General features: G+C 57.7%; 1 protein-coding gene across 1 annotated transcript in view; it reads left to right on the top strand.

The window, feature by feature from the left end:
- Positions 1-4,670: 4,670 nt before the first annotated feature.
- Positions 4,671-13,909, top strand: part of MEGF9 (multiple EGF like domains 9) — a 55,160-nt gene continuing 45,921 nt past the window's right edge. Inside the window, exon 1 of the mRNA XM_075519689.1 lies at positions 4,671-5,172. Coding sequence (XP_075375804.1) covers positions 4,845-5,172 — 328 coding nt within the window. The 5' untranslated portion in view covers positions 4,671-4,844. The remainder of the gene's footprint in view (positions 5,173-13,909) is intronic.

Here is a 13,909-nt window from a genome sequence, read left to right as displayed (position 1 = left end):
AGTCAAGCCTCTCTTTAAGCGTGTGCAGAACTGGGACCGATTAGCGGTGCACGTACCACCACCGTGTCCCGCTCCCTGCTGCCGACATTCACCCCCCGCAAGAGGGGGAGGCCTGGCTGCTAATTGCATTTATTTGAAATGACGACAGACCTGTGCTAACGCCGGGTTTGTTTATGCTCACGGTAGGAGCGGCGGCGGCTGCGGCACGCGGCGTTTTGCAGCCCCGTTGGCCGGGGACGTGACTTTTGCTGCTGTCTGGGAAGTTGCAAGAAAGACGCCAGACGTTTGCTATTTCATCGCTGTCGTTTCTTCATGCGAAAAAAAAAAAAAAGAAGGTGCATGAGGCCTGCGGAGGCTGCGGGGTGGCTCGTGGCCAGGGCAAAGGGATGCTCCTTCCCCACTGCACCCGGGAGCTGGGCCGAGGCTCGTCCTTGGGAGGGTTTGCAGAGAGCCGGAGGAAGGGACGCTCAGCTCTGCAGCGACGGGGTTCGTGCCGCGAGCAGTCAGCCAAAGGCACCTTCAAAGGACCATTATTATTTCGGAGACACATACAAGGGTAAATCCCCCGTGAGCACAACCGGACCCCAAAGGAGGAGGGATGTGTCGGCTCACGGAGGCTCGGTGATGCTGCGGAGGCTCTTCCCACGCAGCGAGGTGGGGCTCCTGGCCTCTGCCCACCAAGCCCCACCACCAGCAGCCATACGCCTGCAGAGATGATTCTCCAGGCTCCGCTTTTAATTCACTCGCTTTCATTTATATTCAAATCAGAGGATAAATGTAGGCAATGCGTGCACTTCAGCTAAGGCAAGGCAGCCGTTTCGGAACAACCGCATAGAAGGTGTTTTATTTTTAAAATACATGGAGAAAGAGATGAAGACACAGAGCTCTGCACTCAACTGTCATCTTCTTGTTGCTAACATAGGCCTGGTCATGAAAACAGAAAGATTTTTAAAAATCCTTTCCTTCCCAACACACATGCTGTTTACTTGACTCCAGCAGTGAAAATAAAGCCATGACTTCTGCTTGTGTTTTAAGTCAGCTCCGGTATCTCGTGCACGGGTTCGCAGAGATGCTCCTGGGGATTTCGACTCTCAACCACTCTTTATTTGATGATTTAAACAAATGATAAATGTGCATGCGGCATAATGAAAACACTCGCTGAGGAAGTGCAGCCTAAAGAATATATTGATCGCCCTTAAATTAGAGCGGTGCTTGACAGGGGTCTGCAAAGGGCGGGGAGGGCACCCTCATCAGGGGCAAGTCCTGCAAAGACCCACTGGGCTGGGCTCTTAAATGAAGGTGGAAAACTTTCCAGCATCACGTGCAGCTCGGACTCACAGGCTATGTGCCCTGATAAAGCACATGGGGTCTCACCAACAAGCCTTTGCATTTAGAGCATAATGGTGCCCTGAAAGGCGACCCTGACGTGCTTAAATCTGCCAGTGCCCTTTTGCAGCATGCTTTTTAAGCATGCTAACACCTACACGCGCTGGCCAGGCTGCGATTTAGCTTTGCTCCTCGGTCCCCGCGGCAGATTTGGGCAGCCCCGTCGTTCCGGGGCTCTGCCTACCCCAGGGCGCGCGGGAATGCCAGAAACCACCTAATACACGTTGACTTAATGGGAGTTGTGCAGCAAAACGCTGCTGGGTGCTTTGAAAACTAAGCCTGCAGAGGGGATTCATTACTCCTGCATTGCAATTAATGATAATTAAAAAAAAAAAAAAAAAAAAAAAAAGTTTTTGTATCATGAGTTACGCTGGGTGTCAGAATTAACATCTCATTGAATTATCAAAGCTTTCAAGCAGTGGGTGGTGGAGAGAGTGGCTTGGGGCTTGCAAATAGGTCAGAGAAAGAGCTGGTTGCTAAATATCTGACGGAAACTTTCCACTGGGGAAGAAAATCTTGCTGATTTGATGGAATAGGAACAATTCTGGGGAGGATGTCGATACCCTTAAAACTTACGAAAAAAGCAGGCACAGAGGCTGGGCTGCCTGCTGGCAACCCGTGTCAGCCCTCCTCATTCCCCAAGGATCCGTCCTGCTCCGACGTGCATGTCTCACCTTCTCCTTGCAAACCGAAAACATAAAAAGAAGGGAAGCGTGAGAATTCTGGTGGCGCGGTGCCAGCGCAGGTCCGCTCTGTGCCCTTCGCGTCCCGGCTGAACGCCCTCGGAAGCGGCCAGAGGCTTTTTGGGTGCTTGTTTCTTGGGGGTCCGGCCGGGGATGGTTTGGGTCCAGTGTTCAGGGGTGTAGAGCACTTGCAACTATATTTGACATCAACAGGGGGAGCGGTGAGTCCTGCTGAAGCTGTCCCCGGCAGGACATGCCACCCACATCCTCCATCCCCTTCACCCAGCATCTTCCATGGCCTTTCTCCAGCGTTTTTCACAGCCTTCGCCCAGCCCTTGCTGCGAGGACTCGCAGCTTTGGGGGTTGGTGGTGATTTCCATGGACGTGGGAATTCAGCCCTGGGGGTCTCTACCCCTGCTGCCACCGGGACGTGGCGTCACCGCGAAGGTTCTGGGTTGTGTGTGCCACCGGCGCAGCAGAGAGTCAGTCGTATTTCTGCACCTCTTTATAACGATTCTCATGATAAGTCAGAGCTGAAATAAGCCAGCTGGGCCAGATGTGCAGAAGTACTCTCTGGTTTTGCGTGTGATGCCCTCTCCAAGGGGTGACCGGTCCTCTTTCACGGGCCCTGCTGGGATAAGGATGCCCCGAGGACGTCTGACCCAGGCAGGACCTTCCTGTCTCCCTCCTGTGTCGGGGTGACAGCGCGGGGCCGCCTGAGGATAAAGGGATGGAAGGTTGTGACGGGCTCAACTGCTCCTCCCAAGCAGAAAGGCAGAATATAATATTTTGGAAACCAGATGAGCAGAGCCGGCAGCCTGCGCTGTGCGGGCTCTCAGGCCTGTGCGGGGAGCACCCCTGAGCTGGGAGACGGGCACCGGGTCCATCCTTTGGCTGCTGAGGCTGCGCAGCTTTTATTTAAAACTAAGGAATTTCTTTGTTCCAGACAACTCTTTCCCTAACAATCGTTCCTCCGCTTGGCTTCTTCCTTCCCGTCCCCATAGACAATAACCTTGTGCGAATCGCTGGAGGAGAGACTCGATCAGCAAACCATCCTCCCTCTCTGCCAGCTGTATTCCCCCGATCGGAGGGACTCTTTGGTCCCCGTGGGGAATGACAGGCTGACGACGATTATAAACAGCAAATCTCAGAAGGGTTTGTCTCTGTGGTGGAAATGGCGCAGCATAGCTGCTGGGGAATAATAATTATATTATTATGCAGGAATAAAGTCCCATTTATTTCTGAGAAGGGAATGGGTATGGGCGAAAGAGTAGTGAGTTATTGCAGAATAATTAGCCCACAGCAGCTACGCCAGGCAGCGTTTCCCTTGTAGACAACCCCTAAATATTGCGCTAGAGAAGGACTTGCAGCCTAGACCGTGCGGTGGGCGAAGGTGGAGCTGTCTAATCCCGAAGAGACACTTGTCAGCATGCACTGGCTCCTGCAGGGACAGGAGACGATGCAAACGCTCGCTTGGCAGTGCCGCACGCCTACGGGCAGGGACGGGCAGCCGAGAGCCGCCGTGCCCCCCGTGCTCTGCGCCATCCCGCTCTGCACCTTCCTGCAGCGGGATGCATAGGGATGGTTGCTGCCCATAGGGTTCCATATGGCCCACCCAGCTGCTCCGGCCCACCCCGGCGCGCGGCCACGTGCCTTTGTGTTGATCAGAGCAGCGTTTTCCCCAACGCACAGGGCTGGCGGTGCACGCCGGCGTCTTGCTTCAACGCGTGTGAACCAGCGATCACCCAGTTGGGTACCGTAAATAATTAATATCTGTGTCACCGTGCTTCCTCCCTCCGCTGCGCCGTCAATCGCTCCTCCGGGACGGGGCTGGATTTGGCCAAGGTCGCTCCCGGCGTCCGGCCCCAGCAGGACCAGGGGTGGGGGCAGCCCGGATGCTCCCCCAGGTCTCACGGTCCTCACGGCTGGTCCCCGGCTCGCAGCCGCGCTGGGTGGGAAACGGCTCCAGCCCTGAAGATGAGCGGCACAAAGGGGAACGAGCGGCACGGCTGCGGGCTGGGGCCGGGGCGCGGAGGAGGCGGAGGTGGGCAGGGGCAGCCGGCGAGGGCGGGCTGGGGGGTGCTGAGGGGACGGTGACACCCCCGCCCTGCCGGACCCCGCCGGGGCCTGCGCCGGGGCACGGAGGGAGCCCCGCTCCGGCAGGGACGGACCCCGCCGAGAACCGGCTTTGTGTCCCGCCGCCTTCCTCATTGTTTTGCAAAATTGGGGGGGGGTGGGGGGGCCGTGTTTAATTTTAACCCCCCAAAATGTTAAAAATAATGAAATACAAAGCTGCTAAAAGGGCCTGTCACGACAGGGCTGGTCACAGACAAGGCGGCCGGCCGCCCGCCCCCGCTCCCCCCGCGCCGGCGGCGGGCCCGGGGGCTGGGGGCTGGGGGCGGCGCCCCCGCCCTCACAATGCCGCACCGCGAGCCCCGGCGGCGCGGGGCCGCCCCCCGCTCCGCCCCGCCCCTCCGCCCGCCCCCGGCGGCCGCCGATTGGCTGCACCGCGCACACGGCGTCCCCAAATTGCCGTCAGGTGGGGCGGGCGCGGCGCTGATTGGCGGCGGCGGCGGGCGAGGGGCGGGGCGGGCGCGGCGCTGTCAGCCGGGCCGGGGCGCGGCGGGAGCCGCCTGCGGGGCGCTCGGAGCGGCAGCGGCGCGGCATGGCCGGCTGAGGCGGGCGGGAGCCGCCTGCCCGGCCCCGCTCCCCGGCGCCGCTCCCCGGCCCCTCTCGTGGGTGAAGGAGCGCCTGGGTGAATGAATGAATGAATGAATGAATGGCGGAGCGCCGCGCCGCAGCATGAGGCGCCGGCCGAGGACCGCGCCCGGGCTCGCCCTGCTCTGCCTCGCCGCCCTCCTGGCCGCCGCCGCCGGGCTGCCCTCCAGCGCCGCGCCGCCCCCCGAGCCCGGCAGCGGCAGCGGCGGCCCCGCTGAGGGCAGCCCCGGCACCGCGCCGCCGGCTCGGCCCCGCGGCACCGCCGCGCCCGCCCGGGGCAGCGCTCCGCCGCCGCCGCCCCCGGAGGAGGAGGAGGAGGCGGCGGTGGCGGCGGAGGAAGAGGAGGAGGAGGAGGAGGAGGCGGCCGCGGGCAGCGGCCCCGCAGGTGAGCGGCCCACGCGTGTCCGTGACGGGGGCGGGGGGGGCGTCGGCAGCGGGGCCGCCGGCTCCGGCGGGGAGAGCGGGACGGGGCTGCCCCCTCCCTCCCTGCCTCCGCCGGGCGGACAAAGGCGCGGCCGGGGGTGGCTTCGCGGGGGGCGGTGGGGACGGGGGGCGGCTCCCCGGGCCCCCTCCGGCTGCAGCCACCCCCGCGCGGGGCAGCAGGAGGGACCCCCGCCGGGCGGGACCCCCGGGAGCACCTCACGCCCCGGCCCCTTGTGCCGGTGCGGGGCTGGGGCCTGGCGGGGAGGCAGCGGCCCCCGCGCAGGGCTGGGGTGCGGTGCGGGGTGCCGAGCCGGGCCCACCCGGGGCCGGGGCCTGGCGGGGCAGGTGCACCAAACCAGCGCCGTGCCGGTGGTGTTACAGGCGATACCGGTGGTTTTGGGGAGCAGTGGGGCGGGTGCTGGCCTCGGCTCCCCACAGCATCCTTCACGGCAGCCGTCCCCGGCGTGCACCGTGCTCCCCACGGAGGAGTTCGACACGTCCTTCCCATCCCCGTTGCATCGGGGCAGCGTCCACCCTGTTGGACGCGGGGCTGGAGCATCGCCGGGGGTACCTTGGAGGCAGAGAAGCATCAAGGCTTCCCCGGCTGCCGCCTCCACGTGCCGGCAGCAGAAGAGGGTTAACGATAACTCGGTGTCACTGGAGCCCATGTTCTTACCTGTATCTGAAGGTGCGATTGCAGCTCGGTGGGTGCTGGGAAGAGCCCACACTAGCGTGGTACCCGATGCGAGGGGAGAAAAGAGCCGCGGGCTTTCTCTATTCTGGGCAACGCGCGTCTCGGTGCAGCCTGCTCGAGGCCCGGTCCTGCCCCCGTCGCAGTCCTTACGGACTGAGGAAAGCATGATGGCAATGGGAATAAATGGAGTGATCAACGAAGAGCGTGAGGAAGGAAGGGGTAAAGGGCGGACTGGAGGGCTGTGCTTTCAGCTGAAGCTCTCGCTGGGTGTAGCGCTGAGTGACGGTGCCGGGAGATGAAAACGCTGATGGTCTTCAAAGCCGAGACTCCAGTTTACTTATAGATTAAGTGGGCAAAACTCTGCTGGAGACCATGGATGGAGCTTTGTCCACTTATTCCACCAGAGAACTTGGCTTTGCTCTGCACTTCCAAAGCTTTATGTTCAGACACATGCAAATGCTCTAGCACTGATTCTTTCCTTTTTGTTATTTATTTTTTTCTCCTTGCCTGGAAGATATTTGGTTTAAGTGTGTTGAGCTTCCTCTAATGTGAAAGGGATCTATTCTGCTGTTCTGGTAGCTTTAGCAGTCTGAACAAGTGGATTAATCAACCTGTTTTATTTGGCTAGAAATATAATCAGTTGAAGATCTGGAGTCTCCTCTTTTTTCCATTGAGGTTTCTGTCTTTACTTTCTCCGGAAGAGATAGAATGGCTTAAGATTAGCAATTGCTGATAAAGGTAGGAGGAGTTGAGCTTTCTTAAAGCAAAAGCAATTCTCTCTATCGTGCCACGATCAGACCTCACGGGCTCAGCGACTCGGCTGGCACCTGCAGCGCAGAGCGACCCTCTGGGTGACAAACGGGGGACACGCGTACCTGCCCTGAGCCGCGCCGGGCACACGCTTCCCTGCCTGACCTCGTGTGTTGTGTTTGTCTCTGTCGGTGTCAGAAGGCATCGCCTCTCCCATCTTGGGCTCCAGTGGTTTTGGCACGAGCACCCCTCTCGTACGGGCCTGGCGAGAAGCGTCGCGCGAGGGTATTGCAAGGCGTGAGGTGACTGGTTTAGCAACGGCTTTGGGATGCTCTCGGACGTCCACGTAGGATGCTCACATAATGTCCTTTTATGTCTGCTGCCATAGGAGGTGTCAGGGATGCAAGTCGGGAGGTTTTGTGTCTAATCCCAGTGCTGTTTCAGATCTCACTTGTGAAACAGGAGCGCCGGTGATGATAACTCTTCCCCCCGTCCCTGGGTGTGCTGCGTTTTTATTGTGGAGGCTGGCATCACCCTTTGAAGTTTTAAAGTGCTAATTATTAATGGCTACAGCTGCTTCATCTCAAAATTGCTCTCCGGTGCCTTTACGCTGCGGTGATGGCCAGGGTAGGAAGCCATGGGCAGATTATGTCTCCTCAAACAGGCCAATTTGTTAGTCGTTAGCGTGGCAGGTTGAGATTAACCCTGGCTGATGGGGGATTGCTGGCGCGCTCGCGGGTCCGGTGGGTTTTAGGGCAGCCGGGGGGCCGAGGCGGCAGCGGGAGGAGATGCCGGGCTCGGCAGCGTCCCCCTGCGTGACACGGGAGCTCGGGAGGTGGTACGGGTGGGCGGTACGGCCCTGGTCTGTGTGGGAGCTGGTCTCGGGGGGGTTTTGTGGGGCTTTCCCGTGCTGATCCCATCTGCCGAGCGTTGCTGGAGCCCTGCACAGCGGTTTGCTCCCGAGGGGTGTTAAGCACGGAAGGCAGAGTAAAGCCAGTGGGCACCACAGGTTTAGCTGAAACCTTCCTTTTTCTTTAATGCAAGCATGTTTTCAACGTTACTTTTTCAATTCAGTGAGGAATTAATGCATTATATGCTTTATTGCATGAAATAAATGGGCCTTTTCTCCTGCACGTTATTAGAAAGGCTTCCTTTAATGCTGATGGCGTTATTACTGATAAGAAGTTGGTGTGAGGGTCCTCACATTCAGTGTTTGTTCAGCGCTACCAAGATTTAAATTCCGACTTCAATGCATTTTTCTCATTCTGATTTCAGAAGTACTTCAGCTGCTGCCGAGCTGCTTGCTTGCTCCACTCTCATTCTGTTCCCTTTCCCAGTTCCACGATGTTTATTTTTCTTTCCAAGCCTGTGATCATGTTAAAATCCTGGATTTTGTTTTTAAGAGAAGTAAATTGCTAATCCTCATGTTTGTGGAGACAAGCTTAGAAGTATCCCCTGCCTTATCGCCAAAGCCTCTAACACCCGCCACGGAGACGCTGCCTCTTCCTTTTATACAAAATAGTCTCGTTTTAAAGCAAAAGCTGGAGCTGTGCTGGGGAAGCTGGCCTGGGGACGGCTGCTGTTCGGATGCTCGGTGTTGGTGCAGAGATGCGGCTGCTGTGGCCAGCGTAGTCCCGGTTGGACTTTCCCTGCCTAAAGAACAAAACTTCTCTATTCTACCCATTTCTGTAGGGTGGTGTTGGACAACATGGGTCTCTTGGAAGGACATTGTGTTCTGACTCTTTTCCAGCCCCACGCACAGCAGATGGGTGGGCTGAAAAGCCCAAACCTCCTCGCACAGCCTCGCTGTCCCCATGCCGTGGCTGGGTCAGCAAGCGGAGCTGCACCTAAACCCTGGCTTTAGGCATCTTTAGACCGTACTGAGTGTTTCAGCTCTCGAAAGCCGTTGCCTTCTCTCCTCCCCGTGGTTTCTGTAGTGTTCCGCGGGGCTTCCTGGGTCGCCAGGTCCCAGATGTGACCCTGAGTCTGGCTCCTCACCTCTGCACTTCACGGGAGGGGACAACGAGCAATTTCTGCTGCAACCACAGGGCAGGAAATGCAGGTGGCCGGGCTGCTCGGAGCAATTAACCACGGGAAGGCGTCCCGTGCTGCTACGGAAATGGGTGAAAGCTGAGTCAGGGTGTGCAATGATGTTTGATGGGTCTCCAGCCTCTGGCACGGGGCCATCTCTTGCGGGGATGCTCGCAGCCCGGATGGAGGAGGTGCAGCCAGAGCCCCTCTGCGGGTGCTGCCTGCGGCTCTGGGTGGGATTAGCTGATGGGCTTAGCTTGTAAAGAGGAGCCCGGCAAATCCCCGGGGGCAACGGGGGCTGGCCTGGCTAATTGGCTGGGCGCAGGGGAGGCAGCGGGGCGAGGAGTGGACCCGGTCGCGAGTGCTGGCTTCATTTCTTCATCGTCCAGCTGGAGAGGTGGAGGGTTTTGCTTTTGTGCGGGGTGTGTGGAGAAAGGTCCGTGCACTCCGTGCGTGCAGGAGGCACCGTGGGGACGGGTCTTGTGAGGGGTCCCTACGGCACCAGCGGTGCTGCCGTAGGGGAAAGAGCTTGGTCCAAGCCGTGGAGCCATCGACAGCCAGACCCTGCCACACCGGGCCGTGCTCCTCGAGGGGCTGGGAGCTCTCAAATCCTGGTGGGACAGAAACAGCCAAGTTGCTGAAGGCAGTTTTGGGACATCTTGCTGGTCCCTTTTGCAGCTCTGGGTGACTCCTCTTCTTCGCTCTTCCTCTCCAGCCGTTAGCCCTTCAGTAGAGGTCTTCCCACCCAGGTTTGCCCCGTGATCGGCTTCTTCGCCATGGTCAGCGTGACACAGGACTCTGTCAGGGATATGTGTAAATATTTAATGCCCGTGCAGCAGGTTGGGTTTCCATGGCTGGGGCTGAGCAGTAGGCGAGGCTGAATGTCTGCAATGGACTTCTGCAGCCTCAAAAATCTCCGTCTCTTTAGGTGCAAGCGCAGGTCCTGCCCTTCGGCGCTGGGCTCGTACGCAGGCGCCTGCCAGAATGCCCCTGCTCTGCCTCCGACCCAGCGGGGGGCAAGCGGGGGGAGCCGGGGCGGGCGAGCTGGGGCTCTCTCCCGCTCATTGCCTGGGAAGGCAGCTTAAGCTTTCCTCGTTTGAGGGCTCGGGATTGTGTTCAATGTGGTTACCAAGATAGCTCGCTTTCAAGATGTCAGTGGGATTTACATTTTTTTAAAGCAATGGAAATTAAGTTACAGACGTGAAGGCTGAGAATAGGGAAGATGGTTGTGTTACTTGGGATCAGTACGGGAAACAGCCAGGGCAGAGTGCCTTTTTTGAATCGAGTAATACGTTGTGGGGTTTGTATCTTTGAGCTTAAAATAAAGGGATGTTGCCCACAGCAGAAAATGTCACTCCCTTGCCTTCCTCCCTGCCTCCATGCTCCTGAGTCATTCTTGAATCAGATGCATCCAACTGCCCTGACTCAAGATTTTGAGATTCTTGGACTTAGCGACGCTCATGAAAATCAGGATATTTGTGGGAGGACCTACAGAGCATCCAAGGACTCGTTTGTTAGCTTCCCTCTGCAGGGAGCAGCCCTGGGATTTTGCTGTCTTTCTTTTAAACGATAGCCGAGATTCGGGCATCATCACATCACTGAGCTGCCACTTGGAAAATACCTCATGTAAAACAGGACTGCTGCGGGGCGGTGTGTTGAAGTTATTTATCTGGCGGCTCTGGGTAATACACAAACACCAGCCTCTAACGGAGGCAAAGTTGCCGAAACACCTGATGAAGCGGTCTCCCTGGAGCTGTGCGGTGGGCAGGGGGTGTCCCGGCCCCCTTCGCCCATGCCAGCAGTCCTCCGGGCGCTGCAAGGGAGGCTGTGGTCCCCGGGGGCTTGGACAGCCAGGGCAGCGCCCAGCAGTCACCGGGCCGGAGCGTGACCGGGGAGGAGCCTCGCAAGCCCCATCGGCGTCTGCACGGGGTGCAAAGGTTGTGCCCGGCCAAAGAGCTGGGAAACGCGTGGGCGAGCGTGGGATGGGCTTCCCAGCCAGCAGCTGGTTTCACCCGTGGAGCATCCTGCCGGGGTGCAGGTGGACCTTGCCTGTTCCCGAGGAGGCACCTTGGGCTTGATCCTGCCCGCTGCCCGGCCGGGACCGGGCTGTGCCGGAGGGGAAAGCACCGCCGCAGTTAAGGAGCGATGGTGCTGGGCTGGCAGCAGAGCCCATCTCGTGGGCTACGCTGAGGTGTAACCTCAGGGGGCAAATAACTGCATCCCAGAGGGGACTGCGGTCCTTGGAGGTGGCTGCAGCATCTTGGCGTCTACCCAGATGGGCGGTGGCGATGGTGGGCATCGAGCCTGTACCCGCGTCTGTCCCCACCAGCTGTGCGCGGGTGAGCAGCACGAGGACAGGGACAGCCAGGGCTTCCCGCACCCCGTGGCTGCGCGCAGAGAAGCACAGAACAAGCCGTCCCCGAGGAACAGAGGCCCCGGACGCGAGTCTGCTGAAGTCAGGGGAAAGATTTCGGAGTTTTTTTGACAAGAGCCTGTGGCCTATAAATACACAGGGCGAAGTCATTGTGCCGCTGCTAATATTTGCAGAGCTACCGCCAGCTGACTGTCAGGAAGTGCTGCTGCGGATCCGAGGTGCTCGCTGGTGCTGCCAAGAAGCAGCCGAGATCTTAGCAGTGGTGTGATGCATCTGCTAGCGTTAGAAATAAACTCATGCCTATGCTGGGTGCTGAAGGCAGGGATTTCTCTTGCAGCCATCTGGCTGGAAGGGAAGGCTCCTTCTGCTTTACCTCCGACAAGCACTTAAAATAAAATAAAAAATGCTAAGGAGCTGGATTGCTGTGCAGCACCTAGACCGCACCTGAGACTGCACTGAGCTTTTAAATAAGGTTGCAGCAAGGGCTCGGACTTGCCTCGGAGGTCCTGGGAAACGCACGGGCTTTGCTGCCCCGGCTCGTGCTGCGTCTGAGCCCACCGGGGCTGCCTTGTGCAGCGAGGCTGCGCTCGGTGCGAGTAGGGGGCCGGGGGGGCAGGGTCTGGCACTTTATAATTGGTTGGGGATATTAATATGTTTTACGAGCTAAAGGCTAGATTGCAATCTAAGCCATCTGCCCTGCCTTGGGGGGGGTCGTGTGTTTCCACCACCCCGAGAGAACAGGACCGGTTGCAATTCAGTCTCGTTAAACTGACTGAAACCCAGGATTTCTGGTTCACAGGAAATTATTTGCTTTTTTTAATTTGACTTTTGGGTTGGGGCAGACTGAAATGAAGCGGTTGTTCTTGCATTGCTTCTGCTTAAGCTTCCAGTAAGCTGAAGGGTCCTGCGCCTTGGGGCTGCCCCATAAGATCGCGGTCCTCGTTGCGCTGGGGGCTATGTCCATCCCCAGCGTGGAGCTGGGGGCTGCTGGGTCCCTGCTGAGGGGAAACGCTCCCCAGATCCCGGCAGGGCTTGTCTGGAGGGGTCTTTTATTGGATTAAAGGTTGTCAATCTGGAAGCATTTTGAACGAGACATTCTGGACTTGGAATAATTGAATCTCATTTGCTTGGACAGAACTTATTTTCTCCTCCTAATTCAATGGGAAACCTCCTGACAGCGCTGGTCCCGGCTCCTCCGCAGCCGCTGATCCCGGAGAAGTGGTGACTTTACCTCTTCTGATGGGGTCACCCGCTCTCCCCCCCAGCTCCTCTCCCCAGCCCCTCTCCCTGCTTCTTCCCAGCCAGGGATGCTGGAAAAGTGGTCCAGCTTCTCCTCCTACGGCCAGCAGATCCCATCCCAACGGTTGGGGTCCTGCAGCCGAGCGGGTCCGGGGCAGCCTGGCTGTCGCCCCTTGGTTTCACCAGCTATTTAAAAAGGCTCCGAATACAGAGGGAGGGATGCTCGGTTCACGTGGTTTTTCTGGATTGCGCCTTGCTGCCTGCAAAGAATAGACCATCTAAACATGCTGCCGGAGCGCTGGTCGGCCGGGGACGGTTTGAGCTGCCCAAAGCAGCTCTTTTGTTGGAGGCTGAATTCCTCCTCTGGCTGATGCTCGTCCGGATCTTCCCATGCAAAATTCCTATTGCCCTTCGTCACACGAAATGCTGTGCGGTTGTGATGCCGGACAGGCTGCCAGCCCTCGTATTTGGCAATAGCTCTGCTCAACCCCCTTCAGGGCTTTTATTCCCCTTCCCTCTGGAAAAGATTTTTGGGGTCTCTGTGCCTGCTTCATACACACACGGGTCCTATTTCAGTAAATGAGGAGCTTCCCCGGAGCTGCATGAACTAATGCGAAGCCTTAGTTTGGTCTTGTGATGCTTAAAGTAGGATTTTTTTTTTTTTTTCCCCTGAACACCTGCTGTATGAATTAAAATTTGCCTTGTAAATGTAACCAATTCAGAGTCTGAGCATGAGAGATGGGCGTTTGCTTTTCGCCTGGAAAAAGAAAAAAGCAGAACCTCGAAGGTTTTGCTCTTGAGGCAGCTCAGCCGCAAAACCAGAGAGAAGCCCAAGTCGCTCTTTTTACTGTTTTTAATTCGGTTGCCCCCTGTCCTTACAAATAAGCCACCAAAAACATGACGAGGCAAGCATCTCTGCTATTTATAGCTCGTGCTGCTCCGCATGCCTGTTTTAAAAATCAGCAGCTAAATGGCTCTGCAGCCTTTCAGCAAAAGGCTTAATGACACAGGCATTTGATATGCATGGATAGATGTATGTACATTTAAAGGCCGACGGTGGTGAGCCTTCACCCCGAGCAGGCGGGATGGTTTCTGCAGCTGGGATATTTCTCCTTGGCGAAGGGGAGCCCCTCCGGCGCTGCCCCGGCTCCGGGGAAGGGGCTCCGGTTCAGTCTGCAGCCCCGGGGCTCGCCCCTGCTCCAGCCATCGCCAGCCAGCCCCGGCGTGGGACTGGTCCCCGCCGTGGAACTGGTGCCACTGGGGATGCTCCTGGCAGGGCTGCTCTTCCCACCTCTCCCCTGCACCTTGGCTCTTCAGGGGGGTTATGGCTAGACCAGATATACATTGATATTCCCCAAGCTTTTAAAAAAATATATTTTTTGAAGCTGCATTAACCCTTTATTTATTTATTTTTTTTTCTTTGTGGCATCACCTCTGTATAATTAAGAGGCTGCTGGTAACCCTTACCCGTTTAACTGGTCATGCCACTTCTCGGATGAATCTGCTTTATTCCTGGCAAATTATACTGCCGCAGTTTTCAGGCAGCTTTACCCTATTTTGACTGACTGGCTGACTATATTAACTGATAGTGCTGCTTGGGCTGCTTTGATC

This window comes from Mycteria americana, chromosome 17 (assembly GCF_035582795.1).
Source record: "Mycteria americana isolate JAX WOST 10 ecotype Jacksonville Zoo and Gardens chromosome 17, USCA_MyAme_1.0, whole genome shotgun sequence".
NCBI lineage: Eukaryota > Metazoa > Chordata > Aves > Ciconiiformes > Ciconiidae > Mycteria > Mycteria americana.
This window is presented reverse-complemented; position numbering and strand designations above follow the sequence as displayed.